This window comes from Arachis ipaensis, chromosome B1 (genome assembly GCF_059453495.1).
Source record: "Arachis ipaensis isolate K30076 ecotype BB chromosome B1, ASM5945349v1, whole genome shotgun sequence".
NCBI classification, from domain to species: Eukaryota; Viridiplantae; Streptophyta; class Magnoliopsida; order Fabales; family Fabaceae; genus Arachis; species Arachis ipaensis.
In genome coordinates this window covers 141,189,785-141,204,649 of record NC_142436.1, presented here as the reverse complement: position 1 = coordinate 141,204,649, position 14,865 = coordinate 141,189,785, and the positions used below count along the sequence as shown (strand labels likewise).

The 14,865-nt window shown below is 35.7% G+C and overlaps 1 protein-coding gene across 8 annotated transcripts; it reads left to right on the top strand.

Annotated features, from left to right (window-relative positions):
• The first annotated feature begins 8,169 nt into the window (after window positions 1–8,169).
• On the top strand, window positions 8,170–14,805 carry LOC107612768 (phosphoribosylaminoimidazole-succinocarboxamide synthase, chloroplastic-like). 8 transcript variants are annotated; one of them, XM_088501966.1, is made up of 14 exons: window positions 8,170–8,544; window positions 10,448–10,894; window positions 11,225–11,550; window positions 11,724–11,825; window positions 11,921–12,050; window positions 12,417–12,509; window positions 12,590–12,678; window positions 13,050–13,130; window positions 13,458–13,547; window positions 13,639–13,728; window positions 13,863–13,913; window positions 14,008–14,041; window positions 14,317–14,374; window positions 14,458–14,805. In XM_088501966.1, exons 3-13 carry the CDS (start codon window positions 11,236–11,238, stop codon window positions 14,340–14,342), a joined length of 1,101 nt encoding a protein of 366 aa, XP_088358092.1. In that variant the 5' UTR covers window positions 8,170–8,544; window positions 10,448–10,894; window positions 11,225–11,235; the 3' UTR covers window positions 14,343–14,374; window positions 14,458–14,805. The 8 variants fall into 8 exon arrangements, with proteins under 8 accessions (XP_088358092.1, XP_088358085.1, XP_088358086.1 ...); XM_088501959.1 differs by having other exon boundaries at window positions 13,995–14,041; XM_088501960.1 differs by having other exon boundaries at window positions 11,191–11,550; window positions 13,995–14,041.
• Window positions 14,806–14,865: the final 60 nt, after the last annotated feature.

The window sequence follows — 14,865 nt, the reverse complement described above, 5'->3', positions numbered from 1 at the left end:
ACAACACAAAAACATTTGTTCATATAGTATTTTTCTTAAGTTATATGACTAGCACTAAGATTTATTCATATATCTTATAACAATTTTATTTTAATAAATCCTCCACCCCAGGAGAAGGGTTCGACGATGAATTTGAGCTCTGAAGTGGAATGGTGGCTGAATATCGAAGAGGGGTAGCGTTTGTTTTGAGGTACTGAGACAAAAATCGGAAGATTGAGATTCAATATTATGTTTGTTAGTTCAGAGACTGGTACTAAAATTTCTGTCTCTATCCCAAAAATTTTAGTATTTCAGTACTTTCAAAAAGTAGAGACACAGAGGACTAAAATTTTTAGAGATGGAGACTGAAATTTTAATAATATTTTATATCTAAAATATTCTCATTTCAATTAATTAATTTCAATTTTACCCTTGTGCAAATTAAATTAGAGTTTTATTCTTATTTCAATTCCTGTCTCCCACTTTGTACCAAATAGAATACTGAAATTTATTTCAATCTCTGTCTCTTAGTCTCAGCCTTTCCGTCTCTGTCTCTCCACCAAACGCTACCGGGTTGGGTTTTTGAGTTCTTTACTTCTTTTCTAGTTTTCAGAGCGAGAAAGGGCCAAAGGGTATCAAAGAGGGGATTTTGATTTCTGAATGTTTTTTTTTTAAATGAAAAAATAAAAATGACGGCGTTTGGGGGACTTTAGTTCTAAACCGGTAACACTCCAAAAATCAGGCTGCTCTAACAATTGTTAATTACTAGTTCGACCGGTTTGTATACCATTTTTTACCAAGCAGTTCTTATTCTTACTGGACCGGTAAAAAAATCGGTTAATCCAATCAAATCGTCCGATCTGATTTTTTAGAACCATGCTATTTTTGTCTCCAACAAATTCTAGATTAGACATTTAAACCCCCAATTAAATTTAATTAGCTTATTAATCCCCAACAATTCATTTGGTAAGTCACATTGGTCTCTAACCCATTTTGCTCCTTCAACTCTTAACAGAACTATCTTATTTATCACGTTAAGTTATCGTGTCAGACGTTAAATATCACGCATGCATAAAAGACAAATTGGTTTCTAGGCCTATTTGTGCACAAATGACACTCCGTTTCCTTGAATATTGCTCCTATTCTCCATGATCCTAACCATTATTTTGAAACAAATTCTTTCCCCAATTTAGGTATGTGATTGGTGAACATTGCGACCCTTGAAAGCTCGTCAACTCCATGTCGCCTACGAGTAAAAAGTGTTAGTGATGATTAAAGCATTAATTGTGTATCAAATGGAGGAAGAAATTGAAAGGCTAAAGAAGTAAACTTAAAACGTCATTGTGGAGCATATACCATTGTCATAGAGTCTAGCATACAAAGAACCCAAAAAGATCATTCTTTAGTTGTCCTTAATTCAAGGTAATAATGTTATTGATTGAATTGAACCTTTCGTTAGTTGAATTGAAGTGATATTCAAGTCTTGGAGAACCTGATGTTGTTTTAATTACTTGCAGCCTTATTGGGAAAAAAATTGCACATTGTGACTTCTTCACTATCATCCTCCTTAAAACTTAAAAGTGGAGGCCTATATTTCATGAGAAATTGCAACATTAGAAAATTCCATATCTACAACGTTATCATCTCTAGTTTTACTATTGTTTTCTTCTTCACTACTACTTAAGATCACATTATTTAAAATATAATGATCGAAAAATAAATAAAGCTCATCTCTATCCTTGTTCTCCTTCCTGTTGTCACACACTTTCGGGTTAAATCAGTATATTTGTTTGTATGCATGATAACTAATATCTTTAAAAAGTTTCTTCAAATAAAAAAAATTCACCAAGTTAACATCTAGGGAAAAAAAAACTTCTTAACACTGTCATTTATGTAATGTAGTATCTCTTTATTGTCATTCACAAAATTCTCTCCATATTAATAAAGAGGAACCACGAGCTTAGTCATGAAAAATGGTAAATATCAATATCACAAGGTCAAACGCAGCTCATAAATAATAGTTTTTTCTTTTTTAATATTTTTAGATTGCGTTTGTTTCCTAAAACTGGGATTGAGATTGGGGACTGAGTATTGTGTTTGGTGACTAGAGATTAGAAATAAAATTTCAGTTCCGACACAAAATTTCAGTCCCTTTAATACCTCCAGAAAGTTGGGACATACGGGACTAAAATTTCCGGGGACGAAGATTGAAACTTTTATAACATTTTTTTTTTCAAAAATACTCTCATTTAACTTTTTAAATTACAAATCTACTATTCAGTCTCTATATTTATCTTAAACTAAACATGATATTGATAACACGTTTTGAGTAAACTCAGAGAAAAGTAAAGAACTGAATATCAATTGCACTAGATGCAGAGAATTAACGTGTTTACAAGGCCAAGTACTTCTGCATTATATAAATGCAGAGTTGTGTACAATAATATTGTGTACTTAAAGTAACAACCTCAACAAACACTTCTTGATCTTGATTTTCTAATTACTGCTATCCTACTTCATTTATATCACTTACACCCCCCTCAAACTTTGGGGAAGTAAATTGCTGACCCGAAATTTGACTTTAAAACCATCAAATAATCTGGCAGATAATGGTTTTGTTAATACATCTACTATCTGATCAAGGACAGGAATGTTAACTACATATAATTCCTTCTTATTAACCATTTCCCTCAACGAATGTTGGTCTAATTCCAGATGTTTGCACCGGCTGTAAAGTACTGGATTTGCTGCTAATGTACAGCGCTCTAATTGTCGCAGTAGATCGTTGGCACTACCAATTGTGGAACTCCAAGCTCAGTAAGAAGCTGCTGCAAAGAGACCATCTCTGACTGCACAGACGTAAGGCCACAATATTTTACCTCACTGCTACTATGACTCACTTTTGACTGCTTGTGACACTTCCATGAGATGAGGTTTGTCCCTAAGTATACACAATAGCCTATTATAGAACGTCGATCATTGAGATCACTGGCTTAGTATGCATCTGCAAACTCCAACAGTCTATAGTCAGTATAGCTGGAAAATAAAATTTCATACTTACCGTTCCTTTCAGGTACCGCAAGATTCTTTTCACAGCCTTCCAGGGATTGTATGTTGGGTTATGCATGAACTGTGACACCCTATTCACAAAGAATGCAAGGTCAGGCCGTGCCATTGTCAAATATTGAAGAGCTCCTACTATAGAGTGATACTGTTGCAGATCATGACACGGGTCGGAGTCATTTGCATAGAGCTTCAAGTTTGCCACCTTTGGTGTAGGCATCTCGCTTGCATTTTCCATGTTTGCTTTTCGAAGAATCTCTAAAGCATATTTCTTTTGTGACAAATGAAATTTTCCACCCTGCAAATGTGTGAATTCTATTCCAAGGAAGAAACTAAGATTTCCAAGGTCTTTAAGAGGAAAGATTTTGTTTAATTATTGTATTAAGTACTGAATTTCACTTGAATTATTTCCTGTTACCACTATGTTATCGACATATATAAGCATGTAAATTACTGATTTTGCAGTTTTCTTACAAACAATGATACATCAGAGTGAGTACTTACAAACCCAAACCTTATCAATGTGTCCCTTAATGTGAGATACTAGGCCCTCGGTGCCTGTTTTCAACCGTATAATGCTCTATTCAACTTGCAAACAAGGTTAGGATTCGAATCCTCATAACCTTGTGGCTGTGTCATAAAAATCTGCTCAATCAAAACTTCATTTAAAAATGTGTTATTAAAATCAAATTGATGCAAGACCCATCCTTGAGTGATAGCTGAAGTCAAAACAATCCTTGCTGAAGAGGGTCTTATTACAGGTGAGTAAATTTGCTCATACTCTATGCCTTCGACTGATGCAAAAACTAGACGAGCTTTGTATCTTACTAGCTCTCCTTTTGTATTTCTTTTGATAGCGAATACCCACTTGCTTCCAATTATGTTTGCATTGGGTGGTGAATTAACTAAAGTCCACATATTGCATTGGTTTAATACCCTGAACTCAGCATCCATAGCATCCTTCCAATGAGGAGTTTGGATTGCTTGTGTGACTATTTTGGTATTTGTTGAAATAGATCAATCTCATTATGTGCATAATATGCTTTTGGTTTGTAAATACCAAGTTTAGACCGTGTTACCATCTTGTGTGTGCTTGTGGTGGGTTGTTGATGTTGAATTGAGTGGAAATCAAGTCTTTGGTCAATAGCCCCCTGAGAAGCACTACGTGAGGTACTGTCTTGTGATATGTGCTCATGATTTATATATTGAGTTGATCCACTTCCACCTAAAGTCTCTTCAATTGGTAGAGAATTAGTTGTCACATCATGTGGTGAACTTTGATTTTGTGAAGTAGGCACAAATTGATGTGTGGAAATGGAAGACACACTGTAATAAGAAGCTATAGAATTCATAGCTGCAGAATTAGTGTTAGTATTGTAGCTAGAGTGATTTAAAAACAACTCATTTTGTGGAAGAGAATCATATACACCTTTCCATTTTTATTCATACACTTATATCCACAAAATTGAGAATCATAACCAAGGAAGAGACATTTCTCATAACTATATTCAAGTTTATGCTTATTGTATGGTCTTAGTTAAGGAAAGCAAGAACACCCAAAGACATTTATCAAACTAATCTAGTTTTCTTTGATATAATTTTTCATATGGAAAGGTGTAGTTAAGCACAATAGTAGGTAGCCGATTCATCAAGTAAACAGCAGTTCCAAAAGCATCCTCCCAAAATTTTATAGAAATGGAGGATGTTGCCAATAAAGATAAGCCAATCTCAACAATACTTCGGTGTCTCCTCTTTACAATATCCTGTTTTTAGTGTGTATAGGGACAAAAAAGTCTATGTTGTATGTATACCATGCCGAGATAAGAAGGTAGTGAAAGAATTTGACACAAACTCCACCATTATCCATTTGTAAGGCTTTAATCTTGTGGTCAGTAAGGGTTTCAATCTGATTTCGAAAAGTTTGAAAGACATTAAGTGCCTGTGACTTATTAGTTAGGAAATATACAAAAGTATACTTAATTGAAATATCTACAAAACTAATATAACATCTCATTCTATTTCTAGAGATGATTGGAGATGGCTCCCATATGTCAGTGAAAATTAACTCCAAAGAATTGTTATACATAGTATGTGAAGCATTAAAGGGCAAAGCATGATGACGGACATAGATGCCAAACATCCCCAGGTCCAGGCTGATGCACCTGCTTACCATCCACAAATGCCAGAGATCCAGTCCGATGCCCCAGCTCACCATGCACAGATGCCAGAGATCCAGGTTCAGGCAACGGATTATCAGGCATAGTACGTGGTCAACTTGAATGAGCCGGCAGATAGTCTGTATGACACCTGGTTCACCATGGGAGAAACGTCCCAATCTATATTTTGTGTCTGAATATATCTTTACTAAAAATAAATGCTTTCAGTGTTTTTAGTAAATAAATAATTCAGAGGATTTGATAATTCATAATAGTCTCTAAGACCATTTTTCTCAGTTCTATAAATGATTGATACTAAATATGGTGCTGCAACTCTCTTACCTTGTCATCAACGAATTTGGACCAGAATCTTGCCTGGGCCCTTTCATAAGGAGAATGTGGAAGAAGAGTATTTTGCTTCCAAGTCTCATCAATATAATCAAGAATGAGCAGTGATTCAGCAAGGGGCTTACCCTGGTGCACAAGAACAGGTACCTTTTTGTAGACAGTGTTGTATTTAAGGAGCATGTCACTCTTGTTGCTGAGATCTTCTTCCACATATTGGCACTCTATTCCTTTAACTGCTAGTGCCCACTTCACTCTTAGAACAGCTGGACTACCCCAAAATCCTATTAACTTCACTGATCTCCTTCCATCTTTTTGTCTTCTCAATTAATTTGTTAATCCAAAAGGAAAACTAATTGGATAGAGATGACTTTGATATCAATACCCGAAAAAGAAGGATGGCTTTGATATCCTTCAAAATATGCCTATTTAACCTTAAAAATTAAGATAAAAAAATTCCCTAAACTACAAAGATGATTAATCATAGTCATATTACCAAGCAAAGAAGCAGAGCAATATTCTGAGACTTCATGTGAGGAGAGAGAGTATAAGAAGAAAGAAAGATCCAGAACAATGTGACATAAGTTAATGAAATATTCATCATTCATTATTCAGTAACAATGTGTGCCAAAGACATCGGTTTGGTTGACAAGTATACAAGTTAAATACATGGTGCAATTGGCAAAGACCAAGCATGATTTCTATGAGAGTTAAATGTTCATCTGTCTTTAGGTTTTAAGCTTTATTTATATAATTTCTTTTATTTAAAAAAACTTCTTGGTAGAATTTCTGCTACTTGTAAGTTTTAAATATATCCTTAGAAAGGGGTTTATAGAACACAGAATTGAAAAAGTCCTGACATTCCCAGGCTACTTCAAAGATGCCAGTGCAGATGCAACATTTCGTGATATTCGCTCATGTATTGGCTCCTGCAAAAGGAAATGGAGTTATATTCCTATGACTTTATCAGATAATAGATAGCCAAAATGAAATGTTGAAACATATGGATTACCTCAGACGACAGCACCTCAAACTTTGATCTTGTTATAGTCTCATACAAGAAAATGTATCTGTCCAACAGAATTAGTATAACGACAAGATTACACGTTGGTTTGGAGAAATAAAGCAGCAGGTAGATCTATTTGAATGAGGATTAGACATGACAGACGTGCCATGCAACCAAAACCATGGTTGAAGCATCTTTGTGTAAAAATTGAATGATTAATTCAAGCAATTCTGATTCCCAAAACCAAGAAACACATAATTCTATAGGCAATTTATTTGTGTATTTATCACAAAGAAGCACATATCAAGTGGAAAAAAAAAGGAGGAAGTTTTAGAGAAATACCGCCAAGACAATCGCAAACAAGATCTTCAGGAGCTTCAGGAAGAACCTTAACAAGATTCATTGGTGTGATTTGAAACCTTATTAAAGCATGCAATCTAGTTAATTACATTCTGAAAACCAGACCGAACCGGCCGGTCTGACCGGTTTAACCGCAAACTGGTGACTTGTACGGTTCGGTTCAACATCAAAAATCCCCAGAATCAAAACCATTTTCAAACCGCTGAACCGGTCGAGAACCGGTCGATCGGACCGAACCGGGACCTGGCCGATTTTTTTATTTTGCACAAAAACGCCAAAACGCAGCCGTTTAGCATTCAGTAAAACACCCCTAACCCTACCAACCCTAACTCCCTCCAACTCTCCAACAGCGCAGCACACACTCCCTCTCTCGTCCCTCCCATCATCCTCGAGCTGGCCGTTCCTCTCAACACCGGCGAGCTCAATCCCTCCCTTTCGTTCAGCCGCCGGACTGCTCTTGACGCCGTCGCCGGTTGGAGCTTCGAAGCACAGTCGGTCCCTCACTCAGCTAACATCTCAGACTCTCAGCAGTGGAAGCACAGTTGCCGAGCTCGCCTCCTGCCTCCGTCGCGTAGCTTTGTTCCTCCGTCGCAAGCTCTGCTCCACCGTCGCCACCAGCTCTGTTCTTCTAGGTATTTTACTATTTTTTTTAACAATAATTGTTGAATAATCTCTGAACTTGTTATGGCCTTATTGGTTGAATAATTGTTAATTAATCTATGAATTCTTAGGCTGAATAATAGGTTGAATAATGGTTGAATATTGTTAATTAATAATTTTGAATTTGTGATTTACTGATTTTTCATTTTTCTTCTTCAATTATTGTTGTCTGTGGTTTAGGATTGATAATTTGTAGTTCTATTGTCTTTAATTTCTATTTTGAATTTTAGTTTTTATAGTGATTGACTGATTTTGTTTGATTCTGTTATGGTTCTGCTTCTGTCTTTCGATGTTAATTTTTTTTTTGTTGTATACCTGTTGCTGTCCTTGAGAGCATAGTTGTAAGAACTGGACCGGACCGGCCGGTTCGACCAAAAAATCGGTGACTGGTCATTTGGCCAGTCCGGTTGAGTAAATCGACCGCATAAAGAACAAAACCGGAGAGAACCGTTTGAACCGCCTGGTTTTGGATTAAAACCGGCAAACCTGTGATTTTGTGAAACCCGGCCGGTTCGGAAATCTCTTTTTTTTTTTTTTCTTTTCTTTTCTTGCCGAAAACGCTGTCGTTTTGTTTCTTTAAAAAAAGAGAGAAAAAGCCCTAACGCTGCCTAAACGGCTACCCCAATCCCCAGTACCCCTCCCCTGACCCCTGGACCTGGAGGCTGGAGCTCTGGAAGCCTCTCTTCCTCACCTCATCACACCAACAATCTCGAGTCTCAACTTCTCGAGTCTCTTCCTCCCCTCATCACACCAACACTCTCTTCCTCGCAGTCTCTCTCAGTCTCGAAGGTTCTCTTCCTCTGCTTCGTCTCGCCGGCTTCACAGTGTGTCCGAGTACGTCGGGTTCGTGGCTCCGCGTCTCTCGTCATCGTCGTCGCGTCTCCTGCGTCGCTGCTGCGGTGCTACCTCTCCGTCGCGTCTCCTCCGTCGCTGCTGCTGTGCTGTCTCTCCGTCGCCGGAATCTGCCTCATCCAGGTTGGTCTCCAAACTGTGAAATATGTTCTCTGTTTTTTTTAGTTATTTAGTTGGATTTTAATTTGATGAAGGGAGTGAATAACTGATAGGTTAATGGCAGATTGTTGATTATGTATATATTGTTGAGTTATACTTGTTATATTGTTGAACTAGTTAATGACAGATTGTTGATTTTTTTTTTCTGATTCGTAGTGGGTATAGTTGTTTTTGTTGATGTAACATTGCTGTGCCAGAATCTGTCTCATCCAGATTGGTCTGCAAACTAGATTTTAATTTGTTGAAGGGAGTGAATAACTGATAGGTTAATGGCAAATTGTTGATCATGTATATATTGTTGAGTTATAACTTGTTATATTGTTGAACTAGTTAATGGCAGATTGTTGATTTTTATGTTGATGGTGCCTTTAATAATAATGTTGCTGCATAGTGTTGGAAAATTTATTGTTAGTTTTGAAATTAGAAAAAAGAATCAATAGTATAATGTGATTTTGAAAGGCTTTTTAAGACTTTAATTTGAATAAGGTGACCATATATATGAACTAAAACTATATGACAAGGATAGGATTATTATTATTATTACCTGCTATAAGTTGGATGAACATGCCATGATGGTGAATTCAGGAGTGATTGAATATTGTCCGAGAACATTAATTCAATTGTAGTAGTACAACTAATTTTAAAGATTATTATTTTTATTGTGTCAAATTAAGATACTATTGATGATATGTATTTTAAATTTTTCAAATTTTTTACTATTTTATATTTTTTATTTATGTGGGACCAGTTTTATCGGTTTAACTAGCGATTTATCGGTTGAACCAGTAAATCAGTAAACCAGTAGCCTAACCGGTTTGATGACCGGTTCGGTTCTTACAACTATGCTTGAGAGTTGAGAACTTGAGATTATTGAGTTGTTGTATTTGGATATTTGGATACTGTAAAGTGCATTTGTGCATATTCCAAATGAATTAGAAGAGAAGCTGGTGAATAAGGTTTTAAATTGTGAAATCATATGTTGTTGCTTGAATTTTAGAAGAAAGAGCAATGTAATGTATTCCTATTTATGATTCCATAAGACCAAGGTTAAATTAACAATTCAAGTGGAGTTGAGTTTTGTTTATGAGTAATTAAATGCACGAAACAAGAATAGGATTGCTAATTAAATTTGGAATTTCTGATTAGTGACTTGTTAAGCTGCTGCTGTTGTTATGCTGCTGTTTTGTAATGGTTGTTGTTGAATGCTAAAAATGGAAATCAAATCAAATGCTGGTTGTTGCTGAATGAGTAGGTAGCTACCTGCCAATGCCATATATAAATAAACTAATGAATGATGATGATGGTAGTGGAAGGAGAGTCAAAGTGTATAGGTAGTTGGTGATATGTTATGCTTTCTTATTCAATGACTACTTGTTATGTTGATACCTCAACTTGGAAACAACACTAGATCCCGTTTATGGCTTGCTCAGCAAGAAGAATCTGTTGCTAAGAGAGCTCTCTTACAACAGATGAACGCAACGCTGCCTAAGATTAAACCGAAAAGGTCATCTTGCAAGGTTCAGGTTCATGTTGAGTTAGCATAATACCACAGAATGATCAACATTTTCTATCTCAACATTCTTTTGAAATTGATAATCCTTTGTCTCCTCACTCTCCTGACATTTCTAAATTAGAATAAATTAGAATCTGAGGTGTTAAGTGATCCTGTTAACCCTCAAAGTCAAAATTTAATATTTAGATATTTCTTTTTACTATTTAACTTTTGAGTTTGTATTTTGATAAGATCATATGAATTTGGTTGATGATTTTTTGTGTAGTGTTTTAAATTTGGAAAATATTTTAGGATGTTTATTTATAATTTATTTATTATTTTATTCTATAACGGTTTTTTCGGTTGAACCATCAGTTGGACCGGTTGGACCAGTAAACCAGTGAACCAGTGACTAGAGCGGTTTGATGATCGGTCCTGTTTTTAGAACCTTATTTACAAGTATAAAATAACAATTGTTAGACCAGCCCTATGCCAGTAATTAACAATTGTTAGACCAGCCCGGTTTTTGGAGTGTTACCGGTTCAAAACGAAAGGCCTCCAAACGCCGTCTTTTTTATTTTTTCATTAAAAAAAAACAGATTCAGAAATCAAAATCCCCTTTGATAGATACCCTTTGGCCCTTTCTCCCTCTGAAAACTTGGAAAGAAGTATAGAACTCAAAAACCCAACCCTAAACCCTCTTCGATACCCAGCCACCATCCCACTTTCATCACCGAACCCTTGCCGCCGGGTGGAACTGCCGTTGTCGCCATCACTTCTCATTCTTCCGTTGCCGCCACTTCCCTTCCTCCCTCGCCGCCGGTAAGCACTGCTGCTTCAATAAATTTTTGCTTGTTTTGTAATAATGCTGATTCTGAGTTGCTGAGATAATGATACTGAATTACTGATTTTGTTAATTTTTGCTTATTCTGAGTTGCTTATTTTCTGAAATAATATTGTTGCTGGATTTCTGATTTTCTAATTTCATGAGTTAATTTTATTGATGGTTAATTTATTTAATTTGTTGAATGCTGGTGCGATTCTGAATTCAATTTAATTTTCATTCTGAGTTTGGAATTGGATTCAATTTAGTTTTTGTTGCTTATGTGTTGAAAAAGTGGCATTATTCTTTACAATAAACGGTACCTGAAGCCTGCAGTGCGATGAGTGAATCCATGTTTATGGCTGCTGCGTTAAACCCTCCCAAAACCCCCTTCAAAATCATCCTCACACCCGCTCTTCTGCCTCCCCCAACCTCCTCCGCACTCACTTTCAAACCAAACAACAACTTCCCCACACTCTCCGCCGCCGCACAACCACAACAACAAGAACACGCCGCTCTACTCGACACTCTTCGCAACAGCACACGCAAGAACCAAGTGCTCCAATCCATCAGAACCACATCCCCCTTCAACTGCCTCTCCGAAACAAATCTTCACCATACGGTTCCCGCCCTCACCTCCAAAACCAGGGGAAAGGTGCATATTTCCTTCTTTAATCCCTCTCCAATTTATCTACTCATTAATACAAATGAATGGAAATCGAGATTTCTAGTAAAATTGCAAAAGTAATATAAAAGCAGAAAACATTGTACTAAAAAAAATCATTTGAAAAATTGATGAATTTGTTTACTTGTGGTCTTATTGCACAGGTTAGAGACATATATGATAGTGGAGAGTACCTTGTTTTGGTTACTACTGATCGCCAGAGTGCATTTGATAGAATCCTTGCTTCAATTCCCTTCAAGGGACAGGTTTTGTGTTCTTATTCTCTATCCTTGTTCTTTGTATGAACAGTTTACTTGGTTGATCATGGATCACACTTAATGTTCTTTATTACCACTTGCAGGTTCTTAACCAGACAAGCTTGTGGTGGTTTGAGAGAACCCAGCATATAACTGCTAATGCCGTTGTGTCCACTCCTGATCCTAATGTTACCATAGCAAAGAAATGTTCTGTTTTCCCTGTTGAGTTTGTTGGTGAGTATTTTGTTAATTGGTATTTCGAATTGGTGCTTGCATACACATTTTATCAAATGATTTCAATGGCTATGAATTGGCATATATGCTTGGTATAGGTTGTGGAGGAGGAGTTAGTTTGCTGAAAATGATAGCTTGAAAAGTACGATAGAAATAGAATATATTTCCCCGGAGCAACTAGGATAAAAGTAAACATTGCATTTATCATTAAGTGCTCTAAGTTTATTCATGCTACCCAAACTTCAACATGCTAAGCTCATTCTTTATTCATGTTGCTATCAATATTATCAAAATATTTTCTTTACAAAAGCGGAGATGATGATTCTAGAAACTGTTTGTTGACACTTTATTACTGTTGGTTTGTAGCTAGAGGGTTTGTGACCGGAAGTACTGATACTTCATTATGGACAGTCTACAATAAAGGCATCCGGAACTATTGTGGCAATGCCCTCCCAGATGGTGAGGTCCCTATATTTTTTGTTTTGCATTCTTACAATTGTTTGTCTCTTTATTTAATAGGCTATAATGTTATATAACAGGTTTGGTAAAAAACCAAAAGATGGCTGCAAATATACTCACACCTACAACCAAAGCTGCAGATCATGATGTTCCTGTAACTCTAGATGAGGTATTATTCCTTGAACTCTCATCTGCATCTTTCTTTAAAATACAATTAGTTACAGTGAAAGACTAGTTTTAGAGACCAAAGGAATGAATAGGCAGATCAAATAATGTTGCAAGAATAAGAAACAAAAACAATAGGTAGATCTATCTTATTATGCTGGTTTTTTCTTCCTTTTTTTTAAAGAAGACAGCGTCAATGTTTTTCTTCATGTGGATAATATTATTTTCTTAAGAGCCTAGTTCATATCATACAGTACAGCTGCTTCTTGATACTAGTGAGGTTATGATCAATGATGGATAATGTTTTTACTATTTTTTAATAGTTTTCTTTTATCTAACCTTTTCAATTCTTTTTATAATCCATTTTCTTTGCAGATTATAGAAAGGGGATTAATGACAAGAGCTGATTATGAGGAAGTCAGCAGAAAAGCTTTAAGTCTATTTGAATACGGTCAGGTAATTAAGCATTTTATCATGTCATTCGTAAATTTTGTGAAATGAAAAACAATAATGGCATGCTTTCTCAATGTATCCCAAGACAGTAACGACACATTCTCAATGTATGTGCTATCTGTTATTTGGATTATAGAGATGAATAGATGGTGTACACTTATTTTTCAATGAAAATCTCTAACTTGTCCATGATTCTTTTCAATAATGCCTTACTGGAACAAAAGTATAAATACCATCTCCTTGTGATGAGTGGGAAGCTTATCTTTATTATTGTTGTTATGCAATTTAACTTTTGACATTGGCTTGCTTTGATGAAATTTGAATTTCCAGTGTGTGGCTTCAGAACATGGCCTTATATTGGTTGACACAAAGTATGAATTTGGGAAGGCAGAGGACGGTTCAATTATGTTGATTGATGAGGTTCAGTGAATCCCTGATGTTTATTAGATTCTGAAATGCACTCCACACAGTTTATGAAAATAGAATAAAGTTTCATTTTTGAAAATTGTAGGTGCACACTCCTGATTCAAGTAGATATTGGATTGCCAATTCTTATCTTGAGCGCTTTCAAAATGGTTTGGAGCCTGAAAATGTTGATAAGGTGCTCTATATATTTTATTTTTTTACTTAAAGGTTTAGAGATATGGTAGCTTATTCTAAATTACTAGTCTTTGTTCTCTTCATAAAATATGGACAATTAAATAATCTGTTGATCTTTAAAAAATAAATTTTTAGGAGTTCTTGAGGCTGTGGTTCAAAAATCACTGCAACCCTTATGAAGATGAGGTATTTTTTATTTTATACTTGTAATCTACTAGATTGTATGCTTTAATAAAGTTTCAAATCACACTAACGAATCTTGTTTAGGTTCTTCCTGAAGCTCCTGAAGATCTTATTTGCGAATTGTCTTGGCGGTATTTCTAAAACTTCCTCCTTTTTTTTTTCCACTTTATGTGCTTCTTTGTGATAAATACACAAATAAATTGCCTATAGAATTATGTGTTTCTTGGTTTTCGAAACCAGAATTGCTTGAATTAATCATTCAATTTTTACACAAGGATGCTTCAACCATGGTTTTGGTTGCATGGCACGTCTGTTATGTCTAATCCTCATTCAAATAGATCTACCTGCTGCTTTATTTCTCCAAACCAACGTATAATCTTGTCGTTATACTAATTCTGTTGGACAGATACATTTTCTTGTATGAGACTATAACAAAATCAAAGTTTGAGGTGCTGTCGTCTGAGGTAATCCATATGTTTCAACATTTCGTTTTGGCTATCTATTATCTGATAAAGTCATAGGAATATAACTCCATTTCCTTTTGCAGGAGCCAATACATGAGCGAATATCACGAAATGTTACATCTGCACTGGCATCTTTGAAGTAGCCTGGGAATGTCGGGACTTTTTCAATTCTGTATTCTATAGACCCCTTTCTGAGGATATATTTAAAACTTACAAGCAGCAGAAATTCTACCAAGAAGTGTTTTTTTAAATAAAAGAAATTATATAAATAAAGCTTAAAACCAAAAGACAGATGAACATTTAACTCTCATAGAAATCATGCTTGGTCTTGCCAATTGCGCCATGTATTTTACTTGTATACCTGTCAACCAAACCGATGTCTTTGGCACACATTGTACTGAATAATGAATGATGAATATTTCATTAACTTATGTCACATTGCTCTGGATCTTTCTTTCTTCTTATACTCTCTCTCTTCACATGAAGTCTCA